Source organism: Cetorhinus maximus, chromosome 6 (genome assembly GCF_964194155.1).
Source record: "Cetorhinus maximus chromosome 6, sCetMax3.hap1.1, whole genome shotgun sequence".
In the NCBI taxonomy this organism is placed as follows: domain Eukaryota; kingdom Metazoa; phylum Chordata; class Chondrichthyes; order Lamniformes; family Cetorhinidae; genus Cetorhinus; species Cetorhinus maximus.
In genome coordinates this window covers 107749670-107765999 of record NC_135884.1, presented here as the reverse complement: position 1 = coordinate 107765999, position 16330 = coordinate 107749670, and the positions used below count along the sequence as shown (strand labels likewise).

Here is a 16330-nt window from a genome sequence, read left to right as displayed (position 1 = left end):
TGTGGATAAAAAAATAAACTGCACTGATCAATATTTAGTATAAACACATTTCTTGTAATTTAATGATTTGTTACAGTTTGAGGTAGAATTGTTCCTTTAAAAATATCAGAACAATTTTTCCATAAACAGTAGATCACTTCTCAATTAAGAATTGCTCTGGTCATTATTTGCAGATGAACCATATAAAACCATCAAGAATAATCAGATGCAAGAAAAGGTAGAGAAGTTCCCTATTCGAAACCTTGACTTAGGTCAACAGATGCTGCCTGAGCTATCAAGTGTCTCCAGTCTTTCCTGCTTTTGCTACAAAACAAAGGTACTTCTGAAGCTAATAAGTCTGTTTCAGTTTTAATATCATCAGTTTCAAAACATGGGGCAGAATTTTACCTTTGGCGTGCTGGTGCGCACCCGACATGCCCGCGCGTGAAATAAAGCGCGCTGACGTCAGGTGAGTGTCCCGACGTCAACACGCAGTCTCGAGATATTTCGCTAGGTGGGCGAGTGATGAAGACGGAGTTGTGCCCGCCATTAATTAAGTGGCCAGTTAACGCCCTAGAGAGACCAATTGACTCGAGTTATGTAGCCCACCTGATTTTCAGGCGAACACACAGGCAAAACAGGCAGGCAGGCAGGCCACAATTTGCAAAACCTCATCCATGGGCGGGATAAGAGCATAATGGGCTTCACAAAGTGAATAATGAGTCGTTTTGGATATCACTTGCTGCTGCTTGCTTCTGTAAACAGGACAGCTTCATTTTGCTTCAGCGCTGCATTCAGAGCATTTAGAGGCTTCAGTTCAGGACTCAGTGTTGTCTTCCAGGCCCACGGAGGGTTGAGACTGCATGGGGCCTCTCAGCTTTCAGACAGCCTTCCCTTGCCCTGCTAATAGGGATTATGGTCTCCGCTGGAGGCATCTCCTTTGAGGAGGAGGGGAGGGTCAGAACGGGGAGGAGGCCAGGTGTACCTATTCAGCTTCCAGGGAAGCGACACAGGCACAAGGGGCACAGGGCCAACAGGAAGGCCAAGGCTGAAGGGGCCACAGAAGATGTCACTATCTTGCTGTCAGGGTTTACAGGCACCGATGCAGCTACCTCAATATGTCTGAGGTGCAATGCCTAAGAAGGTTCCGTCTCTCAAGGGAGACAGTGACCTCCATCTGTCAGAGGATTGGCTCTGAGATCAGCTCTGACTGTATGGGTGGACACCCCATGCCAGTGGCTCTGGAGGTCATGGTGGCTCTAAACTTCTATGCCTCCAGCTCTAAACAGGGCTCAGTGGGGGATCTGTGTGGAGTCTCCCAATCAGCTGTCCACGGTTGCGTCAAACTGATGACAGAAGTTTTGTTCAGGCGTGCATTGACTTTCATTAATTACTGTACGGACAAAGCCAGCCAGACAGAGAGAGCCAGACGCTACGCAGCGATTGCTGGGTTCCCCCGTATCCAGGATGCCATCGACTGCAAACGTGGCCATCAAGGCGCCAGTAGGTGAGCTGGGAGCCTTCGTCAACAGGAAGGGATTCCACTCCATGAACATGCAGATAGTGTGTGACCACAGGATGCAGATTCTGCAAGTCTGTGCAAGGTAACCAGGCAGCTGAGACACTCCCAGGTGCCGAGGCTCTTTAGTGCTCCAGCCCAGCTGGGCGGATGTCTGCTGGGTGACAAGGGCTATCCTCTCAAAAGGTGGCTCATGACACCTCTCCGCCACCCAAGTACAGAGACCGAGCAGCGGTCCAACAGGAGCCATGCCTCCACAAGCGCGGTGGTAGAGAGAACCATCTCAAGATGCATTCTGATGCCTGGACTGTTCAAGGGGCACACTGCAATACCCCCCAGATCGTGTGTCACTGACAGTGGTTGCATGCTGCGTTCTACACAAGCTGGCACTGGAAAGGGGGGACGCAGGGGAGGAAGATGATCTTGACGCAGCTGCATAGGCAACAGATGATGAGTCCAGTAGTGAATCCGAGGATGAGCAAGGTGAGGAGAACGCTGAGGGCATAGACACAGACCTGGGTAACCTCCAGGGAGGCAGGGACACCAGGGATGTTTTGATCCAACACTCCTTCAGCTAGCCTACCAAATAAGAACCATCACCACATGCCAGGGCTGCAGGCTCCATATTTGATCCCTGACGGGACCAGTTCCTTGGTCAACAACATAAACTTTATTGCACTAGCACATGGTGTAAGGAGTCACACATCCATCATAACATCATGGCTTACCCTGCACCTACAGAGCAAATGATGCATCCAGAGGCCATTTGCAAAAAGAAAAAAATCTCATTTATTTCTGAGTGACAAACATTGCAGAAATTAACATTGACCAGTGTTTTCCATCACACCATTAAAAAAATAACAGAAAAATGGGGGAAGCAAATATCACCTGTGATCAGGCCGTGTTGTGTTTAAGGTGCTTTAAGTTTTCACTTGAGTGCTACGTCTAGGTGCTCCCCGTTTGCTGGCAACGGCATTGGAGACAGCCTGCTCTCTCTGCTGTCTTGATGACCTTGGCAAACGTCCTCTGGCCCATGGAGCCTGTGCTGGCCCTGCCTGGGAAGGAGTGGCCAGTGCCACGGCTGGCATCTTCCCAGTCGCTACAGCCTCATCAGATACTGTGGACACCGGCAGAGGGGCGGAGGAGCTGCTGCCTTCATCCATTGCGCCTTGAGAGGAGCCCACAGAAATGACAGGCAGCTCGTGCGCCAACGTGAGGTCACTCTGGACTTCCCTGCTCACCTTGAAAGATGGGCGTCTAACTGGGTGCCCAATCCATCTCCCACACTGACACTGACCAGCTGGGGTAATTGCTGATGTGAGGGCTTGCAGGTCCTAGCGCTTCCCCAGGGACCACTGATTGAATCCCTGGAGGAGCCTCTCCATAAGAGTCGCCACTCTCTCCATGGAGGAGGCATTGCACTTGGCCATGAGGGACAATGTAGTGCTTATGGTCCGCATGGACTCCTCCACAACGGACACCATGGCACGCATTGCCTCATGTATCTCTGCTAGATCCTCCCGCACACCCTGCAGGACATCCAGCAGCTGCTGCCTCAGGGATGCCTCCAGAGGCTCATCATCAGCCATTGACAGAGCATTGTCCTGGTCCCCAGCAGTCCTCCGACTGCCGGCACTCTGGTCACTCTCTGCCTCCGCCTGCACCTCAAGAGAGTGTGAAGGGCCCTCACCAATGTGCACCGAGATACTAGACACTGTTCTTATGCCCGAGGTGCTGGCATGTGCGCTGGTGCCTGCTTGACAGAGAGGTGTGACGCTGGTGTGTGCTCAGCATGCTGGTCCTCAGGGGTCATGGGTGGGCCTTCAGACTCCTCACAACAAGGGGCTGCAAGTGAGCCTAAAAGGGAGAAGGACATGTCATTAGTTTAAGTCATTACACTGTCAGTGTGTATCCCTGGCACCCTGATGAGTTAGAGATCTGCATCATGGTCCCTTGTCTTCCCATTATCAATGGGCATTCCAGGTTCAAGGCTATAGTCGATATACAGACTACACTGCAATGGTTGCAAAAAGCCACATTCTCACTCAGTACAGTGCACTCTTACCTCCCTCCCTCTAGCACCCCAACCTCACCACGGCCGCTTGACTGAAGCGCATGGCGCCTCTCCAGCTCCAGGGCCCCCTGCTTGTATCTACTGAGGATGAGGAGGTGTGGGGGTCTCCCGCCAGTCCACGACTACTCTGCATTGTTATGGGATGATTCCTCCTGGAAGGATAGAGGAGCACTGATTAGTGTACCCTCTACCTGCAGCACCATTGCAGCCTGGCCAATCCCACCTGAGGAACATCTCACAGGGCTCAGCACATTCGTGACTCTGGAGCCACAAGGCACTCAGTCCAAGCAGCCAGGGCTCAATTCCTTGGCTAAATCCTGTCTCAATGACATTTGCCACTCAAACTCTAACACCTCTGAGGTCCACGGGAGGATGGGCAGGTGTTACCTGTTCTGCAAAGTGACCCATGCCAACACGGTACTCAACCTTCCCGATTGCAGGAAATGTTAAAGTGCTTCCGGCATGTGCGCCTCACCACGTCGTGGCTGTTGACCCTGAATGCCACCTCCAACCACGCCTTTTTGGTAAGGTGGGGGGGCCTCCTCCACCTGTCCCTGGGAAAAGTGTTTCTCTTCTGGCTGCCACCTCCTCCAGGAGGGCATAAAGGCACTCGTCTGAAAAATGCAGGGCTAACTGCACCGCCGACCTGCCCTCCTGCATGCCATTATCACCCACTACGGTATCCATGCACACGACTTCCACATCATTCGGTGGCAGGCTTCCAGGGGTCGCATTTGAATCAGCCACCAGGTTGCCATTGGACCCAGTGGACATTAAATCCCTGCACCACACTTCATGCTCATTCAAAGGCTGCGTCTCACGCTGGGAGGGCCTTAATTGGCCTGCCTGTGTAAAATTGTGGTGAGCTTCCAATTGCGGGCAGCAGTTGGCTTCCAAACTGCCCCCGCTGAACACCCCTGCCAAGGGTAAAATTCTGCCCATGGTTCTGTTGAAAACTCAAAGTTCTGAAACTTTAGGCTGGATTTTCGTTCCCCCCAAAAAAACCCAAGGTAACTTGCGTTGGGAAATTTCCTAACTTGGCGCACCTGCCTTGGGAAAAAGTTCCCCAAAATGATGTAATTTTCACCCTGGAGGGTTGCGGGCAGATGCAGTATGGAGTCGGACCTGCCACCCCTGGATATAGATTGGAGGTGGCCAAAGGGGCTGCGAGTGCCAACAAGGTGGAGTGCTTAAAGTTCTGCCTCAGTTCTCTGGGACTTTGTCCAGTTGTTTTCTTAAATATTAAGCATGCTAGGCCTCATCCATCACATTCTATCACCTCCCCACCCACTCCCCATGACAACTCATGCACCTTACCCACCACCTTTTTTCCTTACATGCTCCAATTCAACTCAGTCAGTATCCACCATGAGCAGACCTCAGGAGCCATGTTAGGATAAATAAAATCATGATCTATATATCTTTTACAGCTTCCACTATAATAAAAACACCTCCATTCATGAAAGATGATTCAAAACTTTAAAAGTTCCTCAAGTGCTTAATCCCTTATAAAAGCAAACAGACTTGTATTCATAACCCTACATCAAAGACAGCTAATCCTTTAATAACCTCTTTGAGCTATCTATAAAACTGTGAACTTACAACACCCCTGTTGGGATAATTGTAAAAGTTCTGCAATGCAGTCAAACATTAATAATGATATAAGGATACCCCTCGCGGTAATGTCAACAAACAGGTATTGTAACTGCTAGGCCTGATTTCTTTTCAACTCTCATTGATACAGACGAGCTGAATTTTGTTTAATTTTTAAAGGATTGGGGATTTAAGTAACTTGACAGTTCTACGTACCTTATCTGCGCTTCATGAGCATTTATGTCTCCTCCATAAATTTATGACTCTCCCATTGTGCGGTCAGGCTCTTGCTACATTGAACATGGAGCCTGTTTATGGCCCTGCTGAGTTTGGGTTTCCCTAGTGTGTGATTCATACTCTGCCCTTTTTCCCTACTGGTGAAAATGGGATCTGTTGGAAATGGGGGTGGGACTTCCAGGTCCAGATCCCATCCACCATTTTTAAAGGTCCGCAGTATCTCCATAACTTTGTGAAAATTCAGCCATTTAATTCTGCTGTTCTCTTCACAGATGCTACCAGACCTACTGAATATTTCCAGCATTGTCTGTCTTAGTTCAGATTTCCAGAATTTGCAGTATTTTATTTCTATATAAAAACATATTTAAAATACGTTTACAACATTGTGATCAAATCAATTTTCCTGTATGCTTTACTTATACGTAACCCTGGGAATTGTGGGGTTCTTTGTTGTCTGGTTAATAGGAGGAGGAATTTAAATTGTGTTTAAATCTGATGCTGAGCAGACTAAGCTGCAGTGTGGGCCACCATAATACCCTTTCATTTTTGGAGCACATAAATCCCAATTAAGAGGTACATCAAATACATCTTTCATATCTAGCAATCACTGAATTTAAGATTCAACCACCTGTAGATGTAGGAATATTATGTGACATGAGTTTGGACAGTCTCTTGCCAGTCCCTGTGGGCATGTACCTACAGCATAAAAAGGCATTAACTGGCAATCCCACTTAGAGAGGTCACAGGACAATTGATGTAGGAAATGGAAAATATCACAATAACTTAAATAAAGCTTGCTACTACACTAATCTGCTGAAACTGGTGGACTGTTAAAAGCCATGGGTCCAAGCTGACTTCTTAAAAAATGACTTGTTGGCAAATAAAAGATTCACTTCTGTTTGCTATCAGCTATCCTATCTTGTTAATGAACGTGACTTTGTCCTCTCATGTATTTGAAACTGGGGATTTTTGAACTGAAACAGGCTTATTCCTCTTTTTGTAACAAAAACAAGAAGCACTGGAGACACTCAACAGATCAGGCATTATCTGTTGACACAAGTCAAGGGTTCGCATATGGAACTCGTCTGTCTTGTGTCTGATTGCTCTGAATGACAAAATCTTCGGAACAGATCCAAAGCTTTGCCAAGCAACTCTGGAATAGGAAATATAGTTTTTAAATCTTGGTTCTAAAAGCTAATCCTATTAAAATAAAACATCTAAAATCTCTTCACATGGCTTGGTGTCAAATACTATCTGGTTACATTCCTGTCAAGCACCCTGGCACATTTTACTACTTTAAAGGCACTATACAAATGTAAGTTGTTGTTTGAATGTACATAGATTTTGGATCATGACACCTACCCTGAAATTGAGATCTTGAAAAAATTAGTATTGGATAAAGTGATTATATGAACTGTGACAGCACCCACCACAACAACATTGTGTCTTTCAGGTAGCAAAACACCTCAAGGTGTTCCACAGGAGTGAACTGCGTTGGAAGATATTAGGAGAGATGATGAAAATTTGTAGGCTTTAAGGAGTGTCTTAGAAGTGTCATGAAAATATAATAATTTTCATAATATTATTGCAATTTATTGTAGAAGTGAGTTAATAGTGGGATTTGGATTAGTTTCTCTGTGTGAATGTGTGTGTGTGGGATTTAATTGAATTGGAGACAGTTGGTCTGGAGGCTTTGAGTTATCAAAAGGGAAGCTAGGTTTGAAATGCTAAATACGTAAACACAGCTGAAGTTTTAGAATGTGACGTGTGAGGAACATTTGCATTTTCAGATAAACTGGAGTAGTTTGAATTTCAAAGAGATGGTAAGATGTTACACTTAGCCAGAAGAAGCTAAGCCAAACAGTATGTTTATTTTTCCCAAAGGTTACTGATAAATTAGTACTATGAAAAGATTTATATTATGAGAAAAGTAAAGTTGCAAAAACATATGGGAACAATGGAATTTGCATTAAAATGGAGAAACATGTATAAAGGAGATGAGGTTATGTGTAAGGGAGAAGGATTCCTAAGACCTAACAAGCGTGAAAAGCCTCCAGCCTCTTTGCATCAAGTTGCTGTCTACAGGAGCCAAAGCTAAGAAAACTCACTTTGAATATCACTGTCCAGGGTATTGTGTGCTTTGCCTGGATCTGTTGAAATCTATTTGTGTTTACTGTTGCCTTAATGGAGGCGTAACTGGGAGCCCGGTTAATTAGGGGTTTTAGAAGTCATTATAGTAGTAATTTGTTGACCTATGTATATGCTCAAAATGTTTTCTTTTGTTAATAAATGTTTAACTTAGTTTTCTAAAAACCTCTGAAGTCGTGGGAGCCTTATTACTTCTGAGTTCAGGGCATGCATCTCAAAATAAAATGCAAATTGCAAAACAGTTGTGACCACATGATCAAGTTTCCCTTGTGGATTTGATCTGTCTGGCACAAATCATCTGCCACGTCATAACAGAAGAATGATATCATCCCACTCTGTAAAGGAAAAGCTGACTGAGATCCAGCTCATTTCTTCATGTTGTTGAAGTCTCTTGCAAAAGTAAGTCTTACAAAGAAATTTTGGATGTCGAACTAAGGAAGTTCCAAAGAATAACTAACTTGTGATTAACTGATATGGAGACAAAATATTTCTTTATAAACAAACTATGTTATACCTAAGGTATTGGTAAAACTCATCAAATCTTTCCTACAACCACAACATACACGTAAAACAAAATTGAAAGTAAAATTGGGTGTTCAAAAAACAAACCAGTGATTTTGGCAATATACATCTCCAAATTTTTGTTTGGAAGTTCAGGGCAAGCTGGATGATTGCAGTGTGACCAATCTAATTCCCTAGAGCTATCAAACATGAATTAAACTTAAAAACTGAACTCACAAAACATTATGAAAAGCAAAATACTTGCCAAAACTCTCTCCACCAGCACAACATTGAACTGTACTTAACAATAAATGTTGAGGCTATGAAATTAGTTCAGAAATGGTGGGTTGAATTTTCCTGGCCTTGTGGAGGTGGGTTGGAGGTGGGGGGGTCCCTGAAAAATTGGGGGCAAGCCACATCAGGACAGCTCCTCAATGCATTACTGCCTCCAGAGGAATTTCCAAGAGGTAGCTGGGGAGAAAAAGTCGGAAGTCCACTCCAATGAGGTGGACAGCCAATTTCGCCACGAGCCCAAAGAGAAGTCATTTTCTGACAGAAACGGGATCTTCCTGCTATCAGAGCATATGCAGTGCCTGCCAGCTCTCTAGAAGCAGCTGCCGATGGCAGGTCGGAAGAGAGGTTATCAATATCTCCTTCAAAACTCTCCTGTAAGAGCTACAGGGACCAATGGTTCACAACCACAGGCCATCCGGGGAGAGGCTATCTCTCCACAATGATGCCCTGTTAGCTGTCACCACATTTAACTTTAACAGTTTGAGAAATCATCAGAGGGTGCCTCCAGCTTGAGGTGCCCTCACAATCTCTCAGCTGCACCCACTTCTCCAATTGGGACTGCCAGCTGTCCTGCCTTGGGCATTCTGATTGTCATTCACGCCTGCACAGCCTACCTGCTTTCCTAATTGGACAGGGCTTCTGGAAGCAGCCTGTTAATTGGCCGCCTTCAGGAAGATTGCACAGGGACTTGGGACACCCTCAGTGTCGGGACCTGCATGCAGTCCAGACGTTGGGGTCTTGCTGTCCTACAGAAAATTCAGTGTGTAATTTCAGCAGTTGATTAGTTTGAAACAAGCCACTTTTATTGCCAAAGGTAGGAAAAATGGGCATTTTAATATTTTATGCAGACATGGCTGGAATGAGATAAGGAAGTTTAATTTTTCAACGGGTGAAATTTTACTAGCAAGACATTTTTAAAAAGGTGCTGCAAAGGGTTAATATTTGAGGATTTTAAAAAAAGATATGGTTCCACTGTATTACTGTCGCAAAGATTGTTTCCATCTGTTGTGACAGAATCCTAAACATGTTTTCTGTATACAATACCAGTTATATTAAATCCATAATGCTCATTAGGTTTATATAGAAACCTCCAAACATCTCCTGATAAACAAGTTGTTTTATGCAACTTGGAACAATCATACAGAAATTTTGATCTATAAGTGCCAAAATTATAAAATGAAAAGACCTACAACTGCTTGTTATTTCCCAGTGGTTAAATACGGGCCCAGAAACAGAATAAAAGAACAAAAACCACATGGTCTATCTGTCTTTCTCTCTGGCAGTGAATTAACTTTTCCTTTTACAATATGAGCTCTATTTTGTTGATTTAAAACATATTAATTTCCTCCTGTAATATATTTTGGCATTTCACACAAATGAAAAAGGTAATTTTACTCAGACTTACAATGCCCATGTTTTTTATTAAAGGGAACGACTCACTTTATTGTAAATTAAACTAATGCTAACAAGCCTCTGCTAACACCATCTGCGCATTATTTGTCAAAAAAATTACATTTGGCCAAAAATAAATATTCATTTTCAGTTGTGTATTAAGTGTTCCATTTCAGAGTTTGACATAGGTTGTATATAGGATGTCAGATATAGCGATTGATAAAGCATAAACAACGCTATTATAAAACGGTCATATGTCACATAACCTCAAAGAAGATATGCATTCCGTATAGTTCTCTGTTGTATAAAGAAAACATACAACTCAAACTAGAAAATTCCTTGTTCTATAATATGAATTACATGAACTAGACACAGGGATGATTTACAACATGCATATTTTAAAAGGAGCCTACTGTTTGATTGAAGGATAGTTATAAAGTTTCTTTAAAATTCTGGCGAAGAACTGCTATGAAGTTTATTTAATTATTAACATTGGAAATTACTGTTTGCAGTTAGAAGAAAGAACAGCAGCATAACCTAAATTCCCATGACCACTTATAGTAGAACAGGGGGAGGAACAACATTGAACATCAATTTCCATCATGAAATACTAAACAGGAAATCCTATTTTTCATGGAATTTGACTTACAATTTCTATGTTCTCATAAATAGTTCAGATCTATTCAGTAGACTATGCAAAATAATTGTAAATATCTGAACAGAAACTAGCTGAACTTTGCCCTACTTAAAGGAGTATTCCATCCTGGAACTCTTGAAATTTACTCAGTTCAATAGGTGTTTTAAGTGCTTCATAAACTTGAAGGCTGCTGATAAGGGGACAGACACTTATTCTTAAATTATATTAAAAATGTAATGGCATAACACGCTTAAACAATTAACAGTCATATTTTTGCTTGAATGTCCCACTGTAAGTCAAGCATTTATTGGGCATGACTTTGGAAAGTAGTATTTTAAAAGCAGCATGACCTATGTCATCACGAAAAATTGTGCCTCCTTATTTCCACGCCCAAAATACTTGTTATTACTTCAATAATTTGCTATAACATCAGCAAGAAAGCTGAAAGTTGCAGCAAGTGTGGAATTGTTGAATTTAACACATTACAGTAATACAGCCAATAATGGCCTAGGCAGCCATTAAGGTGGAATGCTTAAGCACAATGTAGTTAACAAGGCTTGTGTGAAAGAAATGTTTAGAGAGTAGTATTTTCCTTCAATAAAATTTGAAGACTTATTATAAACAAACAAGGTAATCTGTTAACTGTATTTTACTCACCAACCAAAAATTCTGTGCCAAAAATTCTGTCATTCTTTTCAAGGATTTCATGCATTCTCAACTGGCATGCTGCAATAGTTTCATAGTCTGTGCCATATGCGAGTTGTATCTCTAGTTTTACTGTGTTTTTCTGTAAATACTGTAGGAAGAAGTCATCCACTCGGACAACATACTGAGATGTGAAGTCAAATACTGGCTGCAGTCCATGTATTACAGGGGTGGACTGGAGTTCATAGTCATAGAATGCATAGGTACAGAAAGTAGCAGGTTCTTGCTCACCAAAAGCCTTAATGGCTTCAGGAGAGAAGGTCACTTTGCTGATATGGATCTCAAATAAGTTTTCTCCACGCTCTAAATGGACAGTTTCATCAAATTCATCAGCTTGATCATCAGTTGTTATTTCTGGTTTGAATTTGAATTGTTTGGTGCCATAGGCTATGTCTTTGAGTTGGGCTGAAATAGATGAAAACAGATGCGATTTTTCCATATTTTTCATTAAAGCAACAGAACACAAGATTTTTTCTATGTGGAAAACAGATGGTCTAGAATATAAACACCATTGTTATCATTTTTTTAACAAGTTCTTCAGTGCAGAAGATTTAAAATAGCCCTGCAAATTCCTAGAATATGAGCTACTCAGCATGCAGGGATTACAATTTGACATTTATTCTGGGATAAATCAGATGAAACACTGCATACCAAAGGCCTTTTTAACACACAGTAGGGACATCTTAATTAAAACTTTCAACAGGAAATTACTAAGATGCTGGTCTGCTAATGATACTGCTTTTAAAAAGGTGGTTAACCCATAGTATACTCAAAATGTTGTGGGTCTTAAAATGAAAAAAGATTTATTGAGCAAATTTGGTGATATAAGAGGTTCAAGAAACATTGTATAATAAATATATGCATTAAAAACATAATTACTTAAATGCAACCTGGTGTCACAGAGTTATAGGATATTATTTTCCATACTGGGGAAGATATTCTCTGTTTGTTATTTCTAGCAAAATTGTAAGCTGGTTCTTTATATGTGTATTTATAGTATATTGTGCAGAGGAAATCTTCCCTCTGGGTGAGTTCCTGAACTTGACTGGACTGACAGAGGCACATGCTATGCAGAAACAAAGCATCTTCCTGTAACAAAGAAAATTAACCATCAGACAACTTCTGTTGAGAAACTGAGTGGATAATCTACTGTAGGTGGAAGTCTAGGTTATTTATTTATCTCACAGTCAGAGATAACTAAAAATTGCAGGTTAAAAATAAAATACATGCGTAATAACTTAATAAACCACTGCAAAGGGAACAATCTTCTTATAGCCTCATGTAAGTTATGTTCTGCTTCACAGTTATTTACACAGTGCTTTCACGAACATCACTGTGATGCTTCTTGCAGCTGGCATTAATACTTGCTTTTAGTACTGGTTTTCATAAGCAGCAAATTTAGAGTACCATGCACTACCAGTTCAATTTTTTTTCTTCAGAAACTAGAGAGTATATAGGTGTATATAAAATATATAAATAAAGCTAATATATATGTACGAGATTTTAAAACTAAGTAAATGGAAAATAAAATTGGATATGGTGTAAAACAGGCTGTCCAACCGCATTGAGCCCATTTTGCACTACTGGCATACACTAATTTTATCCCCATTCGTTCCATTCTTTTCGGCTTTGAGGCGGTCCTGCATTTAGACTTTTCTAATAAAACAATAGGAAGTCCTACAGAGGGAGTTAGGCAGTAAATCAATCTTGAGAGCACTGCGAGTGTTAATAAACTGTTTATGTTGTGGTTTGATGGTTTATATCATCTAAGCTTAAAGCTTTGTAATTCCCTTGAGAGCATTCATTATTTTCAATAGCAGATAGTCTGCAGTCAAAGCGTGTAAAGGACTGTAAGTGTGGTACGACATTCAACTTTGATATATATGATACAGAATATCTGATACTTAACTATTGTCTCAAGAGATACTTTTTCATATTTCTACATGGAATCCCATTACTGCTGCAGAGAGAAACTCTGGCTATCCAATTTTGAATTATTCATATTCTGTTTATAAGAAACATCATTTTTGCTTATAAAAAGAGCAGTTTATTTCACCTGATATTTACATTTATAGATAGGTGGAGATTTTGAGGTCTCCTGTCTGGCAGAAATGGGGTGAAAGTGCCCTGAAATTAGGTTTACAGTTCCACTCCTGCCAATTACCCTGAGCCCACCTCTGGCAGGCCAAGTACCTGCTTAAGTTATGCCATAAGTTGTTAATGGTATGTGAACTATATTGTTAAGATACACAGGTGAAGGGCATTGTTTAATTAAGCACCTATAAGCACTTATAAAAAAGGATGGCCACATTTGCATCTGGGTGTCCCTGGAGTGTGTGTGGTGTCTGCTGATATGCGTGAGGCCTTCCGTGACAGATGAGCACAGTGGGGGCTGGAGTGCATCATCAGCCCCCAAAATGACATTTTAATTTAATTTCATAGGTTTCCTTTAAAGTTTTTCTTTAGCTACAGTGCCTCTTAGGGGTTATTAATTAGTTGAATTTGCATTTTGCTTCAATTGGTTAATTTGTTTTACTCAAAAGAGTATAAAGAAGGAAGGCTATGTTCACACCCAGGTGTCCCTGGAGAGGGAGCACGTGGTGTCTGCTGGTACGCTTCAGGCCTTTCTCGACCGGTGGGCACTGTGGGGCCTGGAGTGCTTTCTTGGCCCTCAAAATGACATTTCAATTTAATTTGAAAAGGTTCCTTTAAATTCTGTGTTTTTGTTCAGTGCCCTTTAAGAGGCTAACAATCTGTTTAACTGGCTTGTTTAATTGCTTCATTTGTTTATTTTTTTTCATTGATATACTCAAAAGAGTATAAAGAAGGCTATGTTCGTGCCTGGGTGTCACTGGAGAGGGAGCACACGGTGTCCACTTGTACATTTGAGGCCTTCTGTGACCAGTGGGCATTGTGGGGGCTGGAGTGCTTCATCAGTCACCAAAAAAAATTTCAATTTAATTAGATAAGTTTCCATTGGAGTTTGTTTCTGTTACCGTGCCTCTTCAAGGGGCTCAGTTTAATTTAATTTGCCCATTTGTTTAAAAGTCCTATCAAAACAGTATAAAGAAGGAAGGTCCCTTTTAAGGGGCTGTCAATTAGTTAATTAGTTTATTATTTTTTAAAAGAGTACATAAAGACGGCTGGTACACTGGGTAGTAAGTAAAAGGCAGACATATGTAATGCTGCATTTTGCAAATAAACAGATTATCAAGAAAAGGCTTTTCCTCTAGTTTCATACTTTCCCATCTAGCTTGGGATCCAATTAACATGGTAGCAGAGGATGGTTACCTAAAGGTGAAGAATGGCTGAACCCATTAATGTTCTCTGAATCTGAACCTTCTGACCAATGGATAAAGAAAGTGGATATGTGGACACAGATTACATCCTTACTGAAGAGAAAACAAGGTATGACCTTGCCACTGTCCCTTCCTAACAAAAGTAAGATCAGATGCAAAGTATTTTGTGAGCAAAAGCCCATCAGTTGGATTCTGAAGAAACTTTGGAGCCTCTATTGTGATCTTTGGATAAAATTTACAAGAAAGGTTATGGGTAGAGTTTTCCCCCCATTGGGGGGTTGTGTGGGGGTGGGCATGGACCCGATTGGCGCCCCCGATCGGGTCTGTGCCGCCATTTTACATGGGTGGGTCAATTAAGGCCCATCCAGTGTGACGTGCACCATAAAGTGCCATGCACTCCCTGTGCGGGCCCGGTGGGGGGGAGAGGAGTGTTCCCTGAGTTGGGAGTGTGCTCTTTCGCACGCTTCACAGAAATCTCCCTGAGGCACATAGGTGCTTCAGAGAGATTAATTTTAAGTTTTAACAGTTCAATAAAGTGAAAAAACTTTTATGGCATATCCCCTCATGTGAAACTGTCACATGAGCTGGGGCACATGCATTAATTGCAATAAAAATTTTTGAGAAGATTTAAAATCATTCATGAAACCTCATCCCGCCTGTGGATGATGTTCCATGAAAAATGCAAAGGCCGCCTGGGCTTTTTGCCTGCCCACCAACCTTAAGGTTAGGCGGGCATCTCTGTTAATTATTTTAATTGTTAGTTAAATGGCCTTAATAGGCCTTTGACAGTTCGGCGGGCGTGCAGCCAAGTTGGCTTTGCAGCTGCCGAACTGAAAATCTAAATGATGCGGGGTGACATCAGGATGCACGCCTCGGCCCCGCCCCTGCTCACCAAGCCGAAGATTCTCCCATATCTGTTAAATGCCTATGCATGGTCAGACTTTTTAGATTTTGAAAGATGGACAGTTATTTCATAAAGTAATATATCATGGGCTTTAATCGACTATATAAAAGATTGCAGAAATTCAATTTAGAAATTCTTTGTTCAGTGCTCGCTTTCAAATTGTTGGGTTGTGCTAAAAGTGTTGTACATGAATAAGCTCCTGGTCTTAACTGGAGTTAGATTCTCAGAAAAAGACACAGTTTTTGGATCAGGTGTTTGATGTTTAAAAAACAAAAAATCCTGGGAAACCAGTCATTTCTAGCAGCCTTCATGGCACAAATGGGACATGCTACAGTGTCACAGAAGATGGAGGACTCAATGATGATGGCCTTTTGAGATCGTTCAGATATGGGGCACAAGCGTCAGTACTACAGAAGAATTACAGAAAAAAGAAATGAGGACAGAGGCATTTTTGGTAAATCTGGCAGATGACAGGATTGGCATAATAATAATAATAGATGAATGAATCCCAGGAATGCCCAGGGAACTGTTAACAAATGTTTCAGATGTGACTCAAAATATCATTATGTGGTAAATTACTCAAAGTGGAACAACAGGGTTTTCGAAGTGGCGCACGACACACAAAGTTCGGAAGTTGAAGAGGATGATGATAATCAGCCCAGTAATGAGTTTACTAGCTGCGGATTCATTTAAATGCACCATGTTGGACAGTAGTTGCACAGTGACAGTATGTGGAATCGATTGGGTATAAGGTTACTTTGATTCACTCAGTAGTAAGGATCAAAGTAAGGTCAGGAAATATGAAAGTTCTAATTGTTTCAGATTCGGGGATGGCAACACATTGAGATCACTGAGAAGAGAGCTGATTCCTTGCAGAATAGCTGGAGCCAGCCACTTAATTAATACAGGTGTGGTATATAATGAGATATCTATGCTGCTGAGCAAGTCTTTCATGAAAAAGGCACAAATGAAATTGGACAATGATAAAGCAATTGTCTTTGGGTAAATTGCAAATTACTGACTTTCCAATCAGGATATTATTGCATTA

General features: G+C 41.9%; 1 protein-coding gene across 7 annotated transcripts in view; it reads right to left on the bottom strand.

Moving 5' to 3' along the window:
* The window catches only part of rpgrip1l (RPGRIP1 like), a 300654-nt gene that overhangs the window by 125503 nt on the left and 158821 nt on the right, over positions 1–16330 (bottom strand). For all 7 annotated transcript variants that reach the window (XM_078544267.1, XM_078544272.1, XM_078544269.1 and 4 more), the window contains one exon: positions 11032–11484. In XM_078544267.1, the coding sequence (XP_078400393.1) occupies positions 11032–11484 (453 nt within the window). The remainder of the gene's footprint in view (positions 1–11031; positions 11485–16330) is intronic.